Source organism: Garra rufa, chromosome 16 (assembly GCF_049309525.1).
Source record: "Garra rufa chromosome 16, GarRuf1.0, whole genome shotgun sequence".
Classification (NCBI taxonomy): domain Eukaryota; kingdom Metazoa; phylum Chordata; class Actinopteri; order Cypriniformes; family Cyprinidae; genus Garra; species Garra rufa.
This window is the reverse complement of record NC_133376.1, coordinates 23,055,540-23,073,371: the sequence shown is the minus strand read 5'-3', so window position 1 is coordinate 23,073,371 and position 17,832 is coordinate 23,055,540. Positions and strand designations below refer to the sequence as shown.

General features: G+C 38.7%; 1 protein-coding gene across 1 annotated transcript in view; it reads right to left on the bottom strand.

Moving 5' to 3' along the window:
- The window catches only part of prom1a (prominin 1a), a 75,500-nt gene that overhangs the window by 20,985 nt on the left and 36,683 nt on the right, over positions 1-17,832 (bottom strand). The window contains exons 3-4 of the mRNA XM_073820083.1: positions 16,433-16,459; positions 11,838-12,043 (exon numbers count right to left, since the gene is read on the bottom strand). Of these exons, the coding sequence (XP_073676184.1) occupies positions 11,838-12,043; positions 16,433-16,459 (233 nt within the window). The remainder of the gene's footprint in view (positions 1-11,837; positions 12,044-16,432; positions 16,460-17,832) is intronic.

Below are 17,832 nucleotides of genomic sequence, written 5' to 3'. Positions count from 1 at the left end.
AGCCCCACGCCCAATGACCCGGAGGGCATTCCTCTGCCAACTGTGTTACCTGTTATGGCTATCGCCATTTTGAGTGTGTGGGCTGCACACTGCGCCCCAGTTGCCTCTTCGGCCCATGAGTCTGCCCACAAGTTTGTTCTGGAGACCTCATCTACAGGCATGTCCGCTGCGCCTATACCTCTTTCGGAGGTGGCGTACATAGCGGAACTTCACGCTCTGCCCGCTCCGCCAAGGCTTCACGCCCTGCCCGCTCCGCCAAGGCTTCACGCTCTGCCCGCTCCGCCAAGGCTTCACGCTCTGCCCGCTCCGCCAAGGCTTCACGCTCTGCCCGCTCCGCCAAGGCTTCACGCTCTGCCCGCTCCGCCAAGGCTTCACGCTCTGCCCGCTCCGCCAAGGCTTCACGCTCTGCCCGCTCCGCCAAGGCTTCACGCTCTGCCCGCTCCGCCAAGGCTTCACGCTCTGCCCGCTCCGCCAAGGCTTCACGCTCTGCCCGCTCCGCCAAGGCTTCACGCTCTGCCCGCTCCGCCAAGGCTTCACGCTCTGCCCGCTCAGCCAAGGCTTCACGCTCTGCCCGCATCGCCTGTGCTCCCTGCTCTGCCAGCACCGCCAGTGCTCCCTGCTCTGCCAGCACCGCCAGGGTTCCCTGCTATATCTGCTCCGCCAGGACTCCTTGCTCTACCTGCTCCGCCAAGGTTCCTTGCTCTGCCTGTTCCGCCAAGACTCCTTGCTCTGTCTGCTCCGCCAAGGTCCCTTGCTCTGTCTGCCCCGCCAAGACTCCCTGCTCTGCCTGCACCGCCTAGGTTCCCTGTCATCTCTGTCTTGGCGTCTGGGGCCGTTCCAGAAGTCTCTGTCTGCCCAGGAACTGCCACGAAAGTCGTTCCTGAAGTTCTCGTCTGCCTGGTCACGGCTATGGAGGCCACGTTCTCCCATGAACTCTCTACTTCTCTCCTTGCTCTGTCTGCCTCCTCTATCTCTGTTCTCCCCAGGTCCCAGTCCATAATGCGGCCTCCTGTTCCGCCCTGGAGGGCTTCTACGCCTCCTGTTCCGCCCTGGAGGGCCCCTGCGCCTCCTGTTCTGCCCTGGAGGGCTCCTGCGCCTCCTGTTCCGCCCTGGAGGGCTCCTGCGCCTCCTGATTCGCCCTGGAGGGCTCCTGCGCCTCCTGCTCCGCCCTGGAGGGCTCCTGCGCCTCCTGTTCTGCCCTGGAGGGCTCCTGCGCCTCCTGTTCCGCCCTGGAGGGCTCCTGCGCCTCCTGATTCGCCCTGGAGGGCTCCTGCGCCTCCTGCTCCGCCCTGGAGGGCTCCTGCGCCTTCTGCTCCGCCCTGGAGGGTTCCTGCGCCTCCTGCTCCGCCCTGGAGGGCTCCTGCGCCTCCTGCTCTGCCCTGGAGGGCCGCTCCGCCTCCTGCTCCGCCCTGGAGGGTTCCTAAACCCCTTGCTCCGCCTTCGGCTCCGCCCTGGAGGGCTTCTACGCTTCCTGCTCTGCCCCGGAGGGTCGCTAAGCCTCCTGCTCCGCCCTGGAGGGCTCCTAAGACTCTTGCTCCACCTCAAAGGACTGCTCTGCCTCCAGCCCTGCCCTGGAGGGCTCCTGAATCTCCTGCCCTGCTCTGGAGGGCCTTTGCCCAACCTGTTCTGCCTCAGTCTCCTGGCCCCCCCACCGCTCCCCTGGACTGTTTCCTCCTGTTGTTTTTTGGAGCGTCTGGAAGCCGCTCCTTGGGGGGGGGCTATGTCACGCCAGGCCAGCAGAGGGAGCCCTTACCCCCACTGACTGTTGCTGCTCCCTCTGCTGCCTCTATGGTTACTTCCTGTTTATCAGACATAAAAGCCAGCTCATCACACACACACATCGCGAAGTATTGTTTTGCTCCAGCGGACTCTACCAAGCGTTTTCCTTTGCTCTCAGGTTTCCTAGTCTCCTTGTTGTTCCCTAGCCATAGTTCTGTTTTTGTTTTCCCAGTCTTAGTCTTAGTTTTCTAGTTTCTTGTTTTCATTTCATTGTTTCATTTGGACTGCCCACTTGGATTTTGACCCACGCTTGTTTATTGGATTACGCTATTGGATTGTCTTCGCTGTTCATGTTTGCTGGTGTTTTCGACCCTGTCTGTCTGACTACGATCTGCTTAATAAAGCCTTGCATTTGGATCCTCACTCTTGGTCGTCCCGTTTGTGACAACATCAAAATGTGTGAATCACTCTTTGTTGGTTTTGTGCATCAATATGATTGCACCATATACTGATAAATCTGTGGGTGTTGCATTTGAAATGCATTAATGCTTTCACACACTTCTGCAGGATGGAATTTACCACAGCTAGCAACACTAAAGATAGATGTATATGGGGCAACTTCCTCTTTCAGATGTGATTGCAAAACCTCCTCTATAGACACAACTTAAAAGAAACAGTAGCAAAACGCATGTACACCAAAAAGTGCTCTAGAAGATGAGCCTGTGTATGCAACTATTCTATCTGACAACACTAGCAGTACTGTTTATTATTCTCTCTGTAGGCAACACAGCTTTTATGTTAAAGTTGTATTACGTTTAATACATGAGGACCAGGGATAAGCAAATTCAGAATAAAAGAGAAATGTCTCCTTTTCAATCAATGAGGGAGACTTAAATTGAATTGGCTTACGGCCCACAGGGTGCTGAACTAACAGAAGAGAAATTTACTGAATTGCAATTTTGAGAGATTGAACAGATATAACACAGAAGAATTTCAATTGTACTGCCATTACACTATTTTAAATTTAACAATCAAAAATGTAAAAAAGAACATCCATAAAATACATAAATATTATATACAGTTGAGGTCAAAAGTTTACATACAGAATCTGCAAAATGTTAAAAACCTTACCAAAATAAGAGGGCTCATACAAAATGAATGTTATTTTTTATTTATAACTGACCTGAATAAGATATTTCACAAAAAAATATGTTAAAACATAGTCCACAAGAGAAAATAATAGTCGAATTTTTAAAAATGACCCAGTTCAAAAGTTTACATACACTTGATTCTTAATACTGTGTTGTTACCTGAATGATCCACAGCTGTGTGTTGTTGTTTTTTTTTTAGTGATAGTTGTTTATGAGTTCCTTAGTTTGTCCTGACCAGTTAAACTGCCCGCTGTTCTTCAGAAAAATCCTCAGGTCCCACGAATTCTTTGGTTTTCCAGCATTTTAGTGTATTTGAACCTTTTCCAACAATGACTGTGTGATTTTGAGATCCATCTTTTCACACTGAGGACAACTCATATGCAACTATTACAGAAGGTTCAAACACTCACTGATGCTTCAGAAGAATAAATGACAAATTAAGAGCCAGGGGGTGAGACTTTTGAATATGAAGATTATGAAAATTTAACTTATTTTGATTTTGTCTTCTAGGAAACATGCAAGTATCTGGGCAGTACTAAATGGAAAAAAAAAGAAGATATTTAGGCAAAATAAGAAAAATGCACACATTTTCATTTGGTTCAAAAGTTTACACCCCTGGTTTACACCAAAATTTAACACTACTATTTTCTCTTGCGGACTATATGTGACCCTGGACCACAAAACCAGTCATAAGGTTAAATTTTACAAAACTGAGATATATACATCATATGAAAGCTCAATAAATAAGCTTTCTATTGATGTATGGTTTGTTAGGATAGGACAATATTCGGCCGAGATACATCTATTTGAAAATCTGGAATCTAAGGGTGCAAAAAAATCAAAATACTGAGAAAATCACCTTTAAAGTTGTCCAAATTAAGTTCTTAACAATGCATATTACTAATCAAAAATTACATTTTGATAGGTTTACAGTAGGAATTTTACAAAAAATCTTAATGTAACATGATCTTTACTTAATTTCCTAATGATTTTTGACATAAAAGAAATAATAATTTTGACCCATACAATGTATTTTTGGCTATTGCTACAAATATACCCCAGCGACTTAAGACTGGTTTTGTGGTCCAGGGTCACATATGTAGACGTCTTTTACGTGAAATATCTTATTCAAGTCAGCAATAAATAAAAAATAACATGTATTTTGTATGATCCCTATTATTTTGGTAAAATAATTAACATTTTGCAGATTCTGCGAGGTGTATGTAAACTTTTGACCCCAACTGTAAATAATATGCGCATATTACAACAATTTTCATTTTCATTTTGTTTTCTAAAATTCATTTCTGCATCCTGTTTTGCTACCTACTTCAAGTTTAGTTACAATTTAGGATCTGAAATGGAGTAAAAAGCAAACTGTTTTTAAAAATTAAACGTGATAAATCACTGTGCTTTATAGGCAGATAGTGGGCACTGCAGAATGGTATCAGGGTGAGTAACAGACCACAGACTGATGGAGAATCAAAATGGGTGGCTGGCTACAAAGGCCTATTGTTTTTCCCATGTCCTCCTCTCTCTGTCTACACTGTGTGTTGGTAAGCTGCTATCTGCTCCGCTCCATAAGGTCAGGGAAAACATAGCAGCCAGTGAACAAAGAGGCTTTGAAGATGGCAAAGTGCATTCCACACAGAGGACATTGAGATGGTCTAAAACTCTTCAGGGTGCCTAATATGAACCAGCAATAAATAAATAAATAAAACTACTAATGTGCATTTCTTCATTAAGTCTTGTTTTTAAAATGTCTTGAGCTCATTGTGGCATCATGGATTTGCAACTTGGGTTGGTTGAGTGCACTGAAGAATGTCTCTATATACTAATGGAGGCAGGAATCGTGTTACTCCCACAATGATTGCTGTATTTAGCCAGACTAGACCCTGGGGCGGCTCCCACAGCGTCCCTGTCTATAAATGCCTCTATGGGGTTTGAAGAGCAGGGTGGGGGTGAGAACCTCCTTGACTGCCTCTTTATACAGAAGATGACCCTCCGGGTTTGATTTCGCAATGAAGGCGTTCCAGGTCTACCTGTTGAGTCCTCAGTGCTCAGCAGACCTGTAATGTGATCGGCCCACCACCACGACACTGCCAAGCTACTGACCCAGACAAAGACAGCCACTGTCGACTGGAAAATTAGGGTCAGTCTTTTATTTTGGAAGGCAAGACGGAAAAGATGCGTTTAACTACTTTTCAATGTTGAACTACCATTACCACAAAATAAAAACACATACACAGTTGACGTCAAAAGTTTACATACACCTTGGAGAAACTGCAATTATTTTACTAAAATAAGAGGGATCAAACAACGGCATGTTATTTTTTTATTTAGTACTGACCTGAATAAGATATTTCACAAAGAAGATGTTTATATACACTACCAGTCAAAAGTTTGGACACACTTCCCCATCAAAGAGAATGAGTAAGTGTGTCCAAACTTTTGACTCGTAGTGTATAATCTACAAGAGAAAATAATAGTTGAATTTATAAAAATGACTCTATTCAAAAGTTTACACATGCTTTATTCTTAATACGGTGTGAATGATCCACAGCTGTATTTTTTTTTTTGTTTAGTGATAGTTGTTCATGAGTTCCTTAGTTTGTCCTGAACAGTTAAAACTGCCTGTTGTTCTTCAGAAAAATCCCTCAGGTCCCACAAATTTTTGATTTTTCAGCATTTTTGTGGATTTGAACCATTTCCAACAATGACGGTATGATTTTGAGATCCATCTGTTCACTATGAGGACAACTGAGGGACTCATATGCAACTATTACACAAGGTTCACATGCTCACTGATGCTTTAGAAGGAAACACAATGCAATGAGCCGGGGTTAAAAACTTTTTTAATTGGAAGGTCACGGTAAATTTAAATTATTTTGTCTTCTGGGAATCATGTATCCTCTGTAGCTTTTGAAGGGCAGTACTAAATAAAAATAAAATATGATATTTAGGCAAAATCAGAAAAATGTACACATCTTCATTCTGTTCAAAAGTTTACACCCCTGGCTCTTAATGCATTGTGTTTCCTACTAAAGCAGTGAGCATTTGAACCTTCTGTAATAGTTGCATATTCCTCAGAGTCCCTCAGTTGTCCTCAGTGTAAAAGATGGATTTCAAAATCATACAGTCATTGCTGGAAAGGGTTCAAATACACAAAAATGCTGAAAAGCCAAAGAATTTGTGGGACCTGAAGGATTTTTCTAAAAGAACAGTGATCAGTTTAACTGTTCAGGACAAATAAGGGACTCATGAACAACTATCACTAAACAAAAAATAAAAAACAGTTGTGGATCATTAAGGTAACAACACAGTATTAAGAATCAAGTATGTAAACTTTTGAACAGGGTCATTTTTATGAATTATATTATTATAACTATTATTTTCTCTTGTGGACTATATGTAAACATTTTATGTGACATCTTATTCAGGTCAGTACTAAATAAAAAATAACATTCTTTTTGTATGATCCCTCTTATTTTGGTAAAATAATGAAAATTTTGCAGATTCTGCAAGGTGTATGTAAATTTTGGACTTCAACTGTATGATATCACCTGGACTATTTTAACAATGTCCTTACTACCTTTCTGGGCCATAAAACGTTTCAGCTGCATTGCTGTCTATGCAGGACGAGAAAGCTTTCGATTCCCATCAAAAATATCTTAATTTGTGTTCTGAAGATGAACGAAAGTCTTAAGGGTTTGGAACAACATGAGGGTGAGAAATATCATTTTTGGGTCAACTGTCCCTTTAAAAACAACTTTGAAAAGGCTAAAACGTAAAATGTTTTTGTTAATAAATCTTTGTCAATTTACATATTATAATTTGTGTTATTTACACATGGTACTATGCAAATTCAATAAAAATATTATATTTTAGTTTTGATGACTTTGTTATTATTCCTAAATGTCAAAACACTAATATAAAGAGAATATAAATTAGTAGGTGTGTCCAAACGTTCGACAGGAAAATTAATAAAGCAGCACATTTTCAAATGAGCCTACAGACCGTTTCATTATTCCAAGGGAAATCGAAATGTTCTTTTTAAAGTTCCCACAAGTTTCAGGTTGAATATGTTTGTGGAAATGGTAAAGCAGCAAGCCCCATGTGTGTGCAGTGAAAGTAGGCCAGATCGGGCCGGTAATTGAAGTGTGAGACAATCATTTCTCTTTTCCATTCATGTGTAGGACAGAAGGAGGACACATGATTAACCACACAAACAAAAGCGTTCTCTCTCTCAATTCTGTACACCAAAATATTGTGGGCGTCTTTCTTTGAGTGGAATATTACATTTAAATACTCATTATTCATCACCGCAACTGACAGAAGAAACTTGACAGTGACTGATTTACATTTGTATGTGGACTGATGATGTTAATATCTGATGACGGATCCATTTAAATGCTGATTTACAAAAACAAAAAACAAAAAAAACAATCACAACCCTGCAAATATACAGTCAACTGTACAAGTATGTGCCAAAAATAACTAACAGTACTGCCATATGACGACTAGAAACGCACACACAGACTCACACTATAGAGCAAATGACGCAGAGTCACATCAGGACATATTGTCACTGTAACCATGGTTTCTCTCTCTTACGCAAACACATTCACACATTTTGCTAGATATAACTAGATATAGACAATCCTCAGGCACTAGGCAACCCAAATCAGGGTTTCTAAAATATATTTGCAGAAAAGACCCCTTTCATAACTCCAAAACGTCTGAAGTGGCTGTAAGTCAGTGTGATTTCAATTTCTTAGATTCCAAATTTTAACTGAAGTACTACACTAGACAAAATCCAAAAGAGAGATCCACCAATCAGAGCAGTCGCTGTTACTATAGAAACTGCAAATGATGTCAGGATGTCATGTCTCTCACACTCTCAACTTCGCAGTCCTGTTTTTTCCCCATATGTATATATATATATATATATTAAGATTTTTACGTATATAGATTTTGTGCTTACAGAACTGTTAGAGGACTGAGGCGGGATCTCTGGAGTCCAAAAACATGCAGGCATTTACACATGTGTGCCTACAATGATTAATTACTGAGATGAATCTCAGTCTATCCATGCATTATAATATTTCAAGGCTGAATGAACCGAAAACAGGCTAAAATGACATTTAACAGCACAAATACTCTGCAAATGGTTTTCTATGACTAAACGGGATGATTTAATGAATGAAATGTGTGAGCACTGTACAGCCCAGCTGCACTATGGATGTCGTGTGGGCTCACAGGCGCTACTGTATTAGATTTGACAGGCCGTCTCTGCAAGCTGAGCCCTGGGGTTGGCAGAGGAGCCGCAGCCCCCGTGACCTTCAGTGCCCTGAGCGTAACACTCCTTCTGAGTAACAGCCGGGTTTCTGCTTTACATCCAATCAGAGCTAAGCAACAGCCAGCCAAGCGAATCCCTCCGCCCCAAAGGAACGACAAATCACAATTTAGACTACTTAAACATCTCAGTTGTTTGTCCTACTGTAGACAGCAATGAGATCAAACTAAAAGCAAATGGAGACTTCTGCTTCAGATTTTTGCTTCATCAGTGTCTAACGCTTACTTTACATAAACTATTCTCAGTTGTGTCTATTACTAATTCCACTAAGAAATTCAGAAGAAAAATATAAGGAAAACGTTTTTCATTATATAACTTTATACATTACTTATAACTTTAGATTTAGGACCACAGCTGAAGATAATGAATTTAATGAATGAATCTGCTCATTTAAATGTATGTAAACCCTGATGTCTTATCCATGTCAATGCAAAATTCATGGTCCATTTTAAAGATAAATGGACCATGAATTTTACATTGGCATGGATAAGACAACTGGGTTAACATACATTACAATGAGCAGATTCAATAATTAAACTTATTCCCCCGGTTTCACAGACAAGGCTTAAGCCTAGTCCTAGACTAAAATGTAAGTCTGAGCTGTTTCAACAGAAACAAAACTGCACTGATTGATCTTAAAATATATCAGTGCCTTTGTTTTGTCTCAAGATGCACACCAGTAATGTTTTTTTCTAAGCAGGTTTATAAAAATTACTTAAATGTCCTAATTGAACTATGGGCTAATCCTGGCTTAATCTAAGCCCTGTCTGTGAAACCGGGCCAATATGTTTAGCTGTGGACTGATTAAATATATATGCACAAAAAGATTTGAATAAATCTATAATGAAACAGCAAGCAAAAGTGTGACAGTGTCATTATTTTTTTTAAAGGGCAGCCTTCTCTAGAATGAGAACACAAATTTATGTGAGCGGTCATTTGTAAGTAACGGCAATAGCATCTATTTTTAGCTCAATGGCACGTGGCAACTTAAACACCATTTAAAAAATAAGACAGAAAACACGCAACGCAATATATGTTTTATATACAGTTGAGGTCAAAAGTTTTCATACACCTTGCAGAGTCTGCAAAATATTAATTATTTTACCAAAATAAGAGGGATCATACAAAATGCATGTTGTTTTTATTTGGTACTGACCTGAGTCACTTACATATCGTCCACAAGAAATAAAATAACTCATATGAAACTATTATAGAAGGCTGAAACCTGGAACCACAAAGCATTAAGACCTGGGGGTGAAAATTTTTTGAATTTGAAGATCAGGGTAAATTTAACTTATTTTGTCTTACGAGAAACATGTAACTCATTCAATAGTTTTTGAAGGGCAGTACTAAATAGAAAAAAATATGTTATTTAGGCAAAATAAGAAAAATGCACACATCTTCATTCTGTTCAAAAGTTTTCACCCCCAGCTCTGAATGCATATTTTTTCCTTCTGGAGCATCAGTGTGTGTTTGAATCGTCTGTAATAGTTGCATATGAGTCCCTTAGTTGTCCTCAGTGTGAAAAAAAGATCTCAAAATCATACAGTCATTGCCTGAAAGGGTTTAATTACACAAAAATCCTGAAAGAACTTGTGAGACCTAAAGGATTTCTCTGAAAAACAGTAGGCAGTTTAACCAATATTTTCTCTTGTGGACTATATGTTTCTCTTGTGGACATTATGTAAAATATCTTATTCAGGTCAATAGTAAATAAAAAAATAAGCATTTTGTATGGTTCCTGTAATTTTGGTAAAATAATTAACATTTTACAGATTCTACAAGGTGTATGTAAACGTATATATACAGAATATATATATTTAGGACAGGCCATCTTTAACAAATTAATCACAAACATGAAACTGAATTATGCTTGTTAAGCATGTAACGAACAGATAGTCATGGATGCCAGTGATAAAAAGTCTGAAAGACCGCCTGACGAAGTGTTACAAGAATTGAACTAAAAATACGAGTTAAATGCCTCAAGCTGTTATGTTGCCAGACCATCACACCATTGCGTTCATGACTGGGCTGACAGTGTCCCTAAGAAATGCTGTTTTACTCTTAGGAGAGAGAAGGCACTAATGAGGAATTTTCTTGTCATAATTGGGTCACTTCTTTAATTATTCATCAAGCCCAAATTATGCCCAATGCTTTTTGAGAAAACAGCAGAGCCCTGAGAAAAGCAGTCTGAGTTTATCAAGCAATTATAATAAAAGTTTGAAAAAGACAAATCACAAGACAGGTCAAAACTCCAGAACAAGTTCCTTCCTGGTTTCACCCCACCACTAATTCAAAAACATCAGAAGGTGTCCAACTCATTACCCTCCCTGGAGATGTTTTCAAGAACATTTCCATAACATCTCTGTGAGAGTCCTCTCAGGACATTTGAATGATTTTCAGTTAAACTTCTCACTAAGAGACTGGATGGCGCCTGCCTCACACGATTGACCCGCTGTAATACAGCGCCGAAGAGAGAAGTGCGGAGTAGCCCCTGTTACAGCTTCACCAGAATCATGAAGGTTGAAATCCCAGGAGTTTTTTACATGAGGAGACATGCCCATCTCCAGGCAGCCAGGCATGTGCTGTGGAATCTTTAATAAAGAGCCAGCCGGCTGAATGCGTAAAGCAGAGGAACATCAAACACTCTCTTCAGTTTGCCGTCGCTATCCTGGAGCTCCAGCTTTTGTCCAATTCTGCAGTATTTCTTCCTGGAGTGTACACTTGTCTACAATACGTTTTTGGGAACATAGCGACTTTAGGACGGGAAGATTAACTGCAAGCTCAAAAGTGTCCATGTTGAGGTCTTTTATTGAAAATATCTTCAGCTTTGAGTTTGCTTTTGATTATTTAAGCTCTGTTTCTAATGCTACTAAACTGTCTTTGCTTTCTGCCACCTACATAAGCAGCTGCCTTTTAAGTGGCACCTTATCTTTGTGCTTAATATAACTTAAAATACTGTCTATGTAGGCAACACACTATGTTTACGAACAGAGGCTTAAAGGAACAGTTTACCCAAAAATGAAAATTCTGTCATTAATTACTCACCCTCATGTCATTCCAAACTCGTAAGACATATGTCATCTTCGAAACACAAATTAAGGTATTTTTGATGGAACCCGAGAGCTTTTTGACCCTGCATAGACAGCAACGCAACTAACACGTTCAAGGCCCAGAAAGGTAGTAAGGACATTGTTGAAATAGTCCATGTGACATCAGTGGTTCAACCGTAATGCTATGAAGCTTTGAGAACACTATGTGTGTGCAAAGAAAAAAAAAATTAATGACTTTCTTCAATAATTTCTTCTCTTCTGTGCACGTTCATGATAGTACCATGACGAGCTCTCGGATTTCATCAAAAATATATTAATTTATGTTCCGAAGACAAATGAAGGTCTTACGGGTTTGTAACGACATGAGGGTGAGTAATTATAATTAATGATTCCTTTAAGGCCCATTCAGACCAAAAACAATAGCTATAACTTTGAATTTACAATGGTTTTATAAAACTGCATCTTTATAGTTACATTGTTTATTGTTATCATCCTGTGTGAACAGGCCTTTACTGTGTTAATGCAATCACACATGCACATTCAGACAAACACAAAACTTACGTGATAATGAATGTGGTGGTGAGTAACAGCGTGGTCAGCAGTCCTCTAAGGCAGTCTGCGTTCTTCCGCTGTCTCTGGTGCATCTCTCCTCCGCAGTTATCACAGCAGCGGCACAAACAAAAGAGAAGCCCCACCAGCGGCAGCAGCACGGTGAACAGCAGGCCCAGTGCCGCGCACACCACAAAACCAATCTCATAATAAATCACCTGCACGCAGCAAAGTTACACAGATTAGAAATTCTAAAATGATCAATAAATATAAACAAACTGAGTTATTGTTTGAAATGGTTGCAGTTTAAGCCTGGTCCACAATCAATTTAAGGTTAATAAATCTCAGTTAAAGGATTAGTTAACTTCCAGAATGAATATTTCCTGATAATTTACTCACCCCCACGTCATTCAAGATATTCATGTCTTTCTTTCTTCAGTCAAAAAGAAATTAAGTTTTTTGAGGAAAACATTCCAGGAATTTACTCCATATGGTGGACTTAAATGGTGGCCAGCAGGTTGAAGGTCCAAATTGCAGTTTCAATGCAGCTTCAAAGCAGTGGTGGCTACTGGTCTGTCAAATAGGGGAAGCTCATTTTCGGTCTACATCATAAAATTGTCTATTTATTTAAAAGTAAATTCTGCCCTACGTTCCTTTTCAAGAAAATGGTCTGTGACCCTGTCGTACCAACTAGGCGTCTTTTCCAGTGACTTTTCGTGTGCAGTTTCATATGAATGAATGATCTAAAAAAAATATTAAACTCTGTAAAAGTGAAACAAGGAACGTGGTGTATAATTGTGTGAAATGTATGATGAAAATCAAGCAATTTCGCCAAGCAAATATACAGAAATAGGTTGCAGCAGTTTTTATTTCGACTGAACTTGAGAAATCCACGATGGGACTGAGCGGCCGCAGAGAGCGCAAACGAATAGCTTCAGCGATTCCTTATAGGACAAAATCGCTGTCAGTCAAAAGGAGATGCAATCTTTCGACAGACCCTCCAATCATCACGCAGAAGCTCAGCGTCCAGGCCAGCCCACTCCTCATTCACCCCCAGAGACGCTGAGCGTCCGTGGGCGGGACATAATCGCAGCGTTTATCCAATGACCGTCTAGTTTCAAAGCACTGAAAAAAAACGTTCAAAGCAGCCCCATTGAAGTCAATGGACGCTGGGCTTCAATGGGGAAATGCACTGTGACGCTACGGGAATGTATGAGAAGAAAATCAAGTCAGCCGACCTGCTATATCTAACTGATTCTGAACGAATTCGTCTTTGAGATGAACGTTTTCTAACGCATTTTTAGTCAATAAAATGTTAATACAATAGTACGTAATTTGACCATTAATTTTGTGACATTATAGGGGAAGCTGAGCTTCCCTTGCAGTCTTAAAGAAATCGCCACTGCTTCAAAGGGCTCGACACGATCCCAGCCGAAAAAATACAAAATGTAGAAACTTTTTAATCACAAATGCTTGTCTTGCACTAGCTCTTCGATGCACATCTTGACATTGCTTTATCATGTTGGAAAGGTCACGTACGGTAAATTTTTCGATTGTGTACTTCTGTTCAAGAAGGCAGAGTATGGCGAAAATCTTTGAAAAAATTGTCCAACATCATTGTTTTACCTTTATTTGTAAAGGGCAATTTACTTTCTTTGCACGCTCGCTTTGAAAACACTGCGTAGGTACTTCATGCGTGATTACATAATGTGTGAGGTCAAGCTAGTGCAGGATAAGCATTTGTGGTTAAAAAGTATATACATTTGTATTTTTCTTAGAAAATGACTGATTGTTTTGCTAGATAAGACCCTTATTCCTTATATAGGGCCCTTCGAAGCTGCATTGAAATTGCAATTTGGACCTTCAACCTAGGGCTGGGCCGATAAACGATATAATATCGAATCGCGATAAAATTTATGTTAATAACGATGATAAGCTCTAGACATTTTTTGCTCGATATGGATTAATCCAAGAGCCAATCATACAGCAGAAACATGCGACAGCGGCCAATCAGCGTGCAGCGTGCGTGTGCACGTCAAAGTACAAAGTTCATTTTCTACAGCACTTTGCGAAGCAAACTTACACCAGGACGACAAAAAAAGAGAGTGGAAGGAGCGACGAAAGAGAAACTAACCTCGAGTTATTATCCAAAGATGTTGAAGTTGTCGACAAAAAAGGTAGCACGAATTCCGTAAGTGGTTTGACTATCTGAAAAGTGAGTCAGTTTGGCGCGATTGTTAAAACTGAAACCGAAAGCAAAAAACGCACGCGCATTCAAAAGCAATTTAAATCCCCCTTGTTTAGAGAGTGACTCCGCAATGCGCGCAAATTAGGCTACATGACATATCTAGGCTGTTATCTGCATGTAGACTATAATAGGTTGTGTATGTCTATAGCTCTGTATCATGCTTGAAATATTCCGTCTCTATTTGCACTTTGAATAATGAGAGAGTAGCCTACTTTGATTCTGGCTGAATTGTCTGCACTTAATACGATTAAGAAAGAGCTGTGTCGTAATTTTTTGATATTTATACCGTAGATTGTTTCAAAATGCAGTGGTTGCCTCTAATTTAAATAGCTCAACCTATAATAGAGAAAATAAACAATTGTGTTAATAATAACAAATAATAAATAAATAAATAAATGTGTTACAAATAATGTTTTTACAATAATTTTATGTTCACATTTTGTACATTTACTCTCATTTACCATACTCTGTCACAATTTTAACAACTTTTTTCATTTATTTTAGTAAGTTATTTAAATTTTTAAGGCCAAACCTGTAATCTGATTTTTGTTAATAAACTATACTTAATAATTTAATTTAATGAATCCTTTAATTTTTGTGGCTTTAGTCATTATTGGGATACTATTTTAAAGCTGGCAACATCAACAGCTTATATCGAAATATATATCGTCATCGTTCAATATGGGAAAAAATTATCGAGATTAGCTTTTTGCCATATCGCCCAGCCCTACTTCAACCCATTGGCCACCACTGAAGTGCACTATATGGAGAAAAATCCTGGAATGTTTTCCTCATTATTCATTTTCGACTGAAGAACGACAGACCTGAACATCTTGGATGACATGGGGGTGAGTAAATTATCAGGAAATTTTCATTCTGGAAGTGAACTTCTCCTTTAAGGCTTAATTTGCATCCAGGAAACCATCCAAGTTATACAGGTTTAAAGTTTAGGTTTAGCTCTGTGGGTAAAAGGAAGGATGGAGAGCCACGTGTGATTATTTCAGCACTACATTTACACTAAGTAAGCACTACAGGTACAGAAATGAAAATAAAAGTAAACCCAAAAAGGAAAATTTGCTGAAAATGTAATCCAAAATGTAGAAAAAAAAAACTTAGACTTACACTAGGGTATTTTAGCCAGAAGCAACAGTTTGAAGTTAAAAATATCTTAATGATGTATTTGTTTATTACAAACTTTATTTAAAGTTTACAACGAATTTTAATTTCAAAGTTTTTTGCTTAACATGATGTTAATTGATAGACTGAAATCGTGTGGATTATCAGCTGTTTGGACTCTCATTCTCACGGCACCCATTCACTGCAGTATCTATTGGTGAGCAAAAAACGTAATGCTTTTTCATTTTTGGGTGAACTATTCGTTTTTAAAACCTCATTTAAATGAGCTACAAAATATTTTCACAGTTCATATTTTTCAAAAACGCAACAAGACATGGAAGCTTTTACACTCTTTTTCAAGTAAAGCAAATATCCGTGAAAAGGGCTTTTGAAGTGAGGGAAATTAAACCCTGCTTTGCAAAATTTTCCATGCCGTATGTAACATGATGGAATAATGTTAAATGCTTTTCCATATGTTGCCATTGAATCCATTTGCACACGTCCCGTAGCATTATGGACACTTCTGAATGAGCAGGGCTGTCCTCCGGCTAGCCTGTGGATAAGCCTAATCCGCTAAATAAACCAGAGGCTTTGTCTGTCACCGAATACCCTCGCTTCGCCTCAAGGGTAGAGCCTTTCCATATTTAAAAAGTGGTTTTAAAAGCTCATTTCCCCTCGTGCCTATGCAAGTAAGAACTGAATTCTGGTTGGAAATGACAAAAGCTTCGCAGCTAAGACTATCATTGGGGGATTCACACATAGCGTAACACACAGGGCATGAGGCTATTGACCATTCCACTATGAACGGTCATTCCCGTTCACTGACTGTCTGATGTGCTTCTCTCGTATCAGTACATTTATGCTTTAAACAGGTTCATCTAGGGACAACATCATCCCTGTTAGTGTGGTCGCACTCCTTTTACTAGGCCACAGCTGAGCTAAAAATGGCAAACAGCTTAAGAAGAGGATATTTGTGTATATATGATTATCTTATCAATTACAGTGTTGAAATAGAAATTTAATACCTGCGATTTTAATGGGTGAACAAGAAAAAAGTTAAATGAACATATTCCAACCACAATCACAGTCAAGATTAGACTGGAGAGTAACACAGAAACAGACATGTAAACTAAATGAATGCAGGGCTGGGTTTTGTATGGGTTAGGGGCAACTAGGGAAAGAGGGTGGTCAGATTTGGGTCTGGTTTGGCCCTTGACGCCACTAAGCAGAACCCACACATTACCTGGAGTGTCAGAACAATGTTTTCTGGCTGGGAGGCGCCAGATGATGATAGGCATGCAGAACAGCAAAAGCAGAAAAAAATACAGAACAGATGGTAAGCAAAATCAAATAAACAGTCAAACAAATGGCAAATAAAATCACTTAAGAACTAGGAAGAACACTTGTCATCTGTAATGGGAGCCAGACCCATTTTGACAGTCCCAGATATTGAGTGAATCATGGATTTGGCTGACAGTCACATCCATATCCAGTTCTTCATATTCTTGAGTGTTACAAGAGCAAAAGCGAATAAAACTGAAAAGAATGAGTGAATATGATTATAGACTGATATTTGACAAATTTGAGATAATTGTTTTTCAGTCTTATGGATTTCAATTAAATTCCTATTTAAATTAAGCTTGAATTATTAAATTAAGTGATTACTTATTAAACTTTTCTTCAATAAACTTGATATACACTACCAGTCAAAAGTTTTTGAACAGCAATACTTTTAATGTTTTTTAAAGAAGTCTCTTCTGCTCACCAAGTCTGCATTTATTTGATCCAAAGTACAGCGAAAACAGTAAAATTCTGAAATATTTTTAGCATTTAAAATAACTGTTTTCTATTTGAATTTATTTTAAGATGTAATTTATTCCAGTGATCAAATCTGAATTTTCAGCATCATTACTAGAGTCTTTCAGTGTCACTATCAGAAGTCATTCTAATATGCCGATTTGCTGTTCAAGAGTTATAATATAATTAATGTAATAATAATAACACATGTTTTTGAGCAGCAAATTGGAATATTAGAATGATTTCTGAAGGATCATGTGACTGGAGTAATGATAAAAATTCAGCTTTGAAATCAAAGAAATAAATTACATTTTAAAATATCTTCAAATAGAAAATAGTAAAATTATTCCAAAATTTTACTGTTTTTGCTGTACTTTGGATCAAATAAATGCAGGCTTGTTCAGCAGAAGAGACTTCTTATATATATATATATATATATATATATATATGTATAATAAAAATTTTTGTTGGCAATATTTTTTTGAAAGAACATTCACCAATGCTGTATTTAATTTTAATTAACAATACAAACATTATTATTATTTTTTTTTCTTTTATTTTTTACATTTATTTTTTTTAAGTTTAAAAGTAAAAGCCACTTTTGATCAATTTAATGTGTCCTTGCTGAATAAAAGTATTAATTTATTTCAAAAGAAAATAACGCAACAAGTTCCAGATCCAAAATTTTATAATAAAGTAAAATAAAATAACATAAAATAAAATATAAGAGTGAAAGTTGACAATTTTGAGATTATTTCTTATTTAAATTAAGATTGAATTATTAAGTTAAGTGATTGCTTAATAACCTTGCTTGATAAACTTAATATAAATAAAATTATGCAAAAT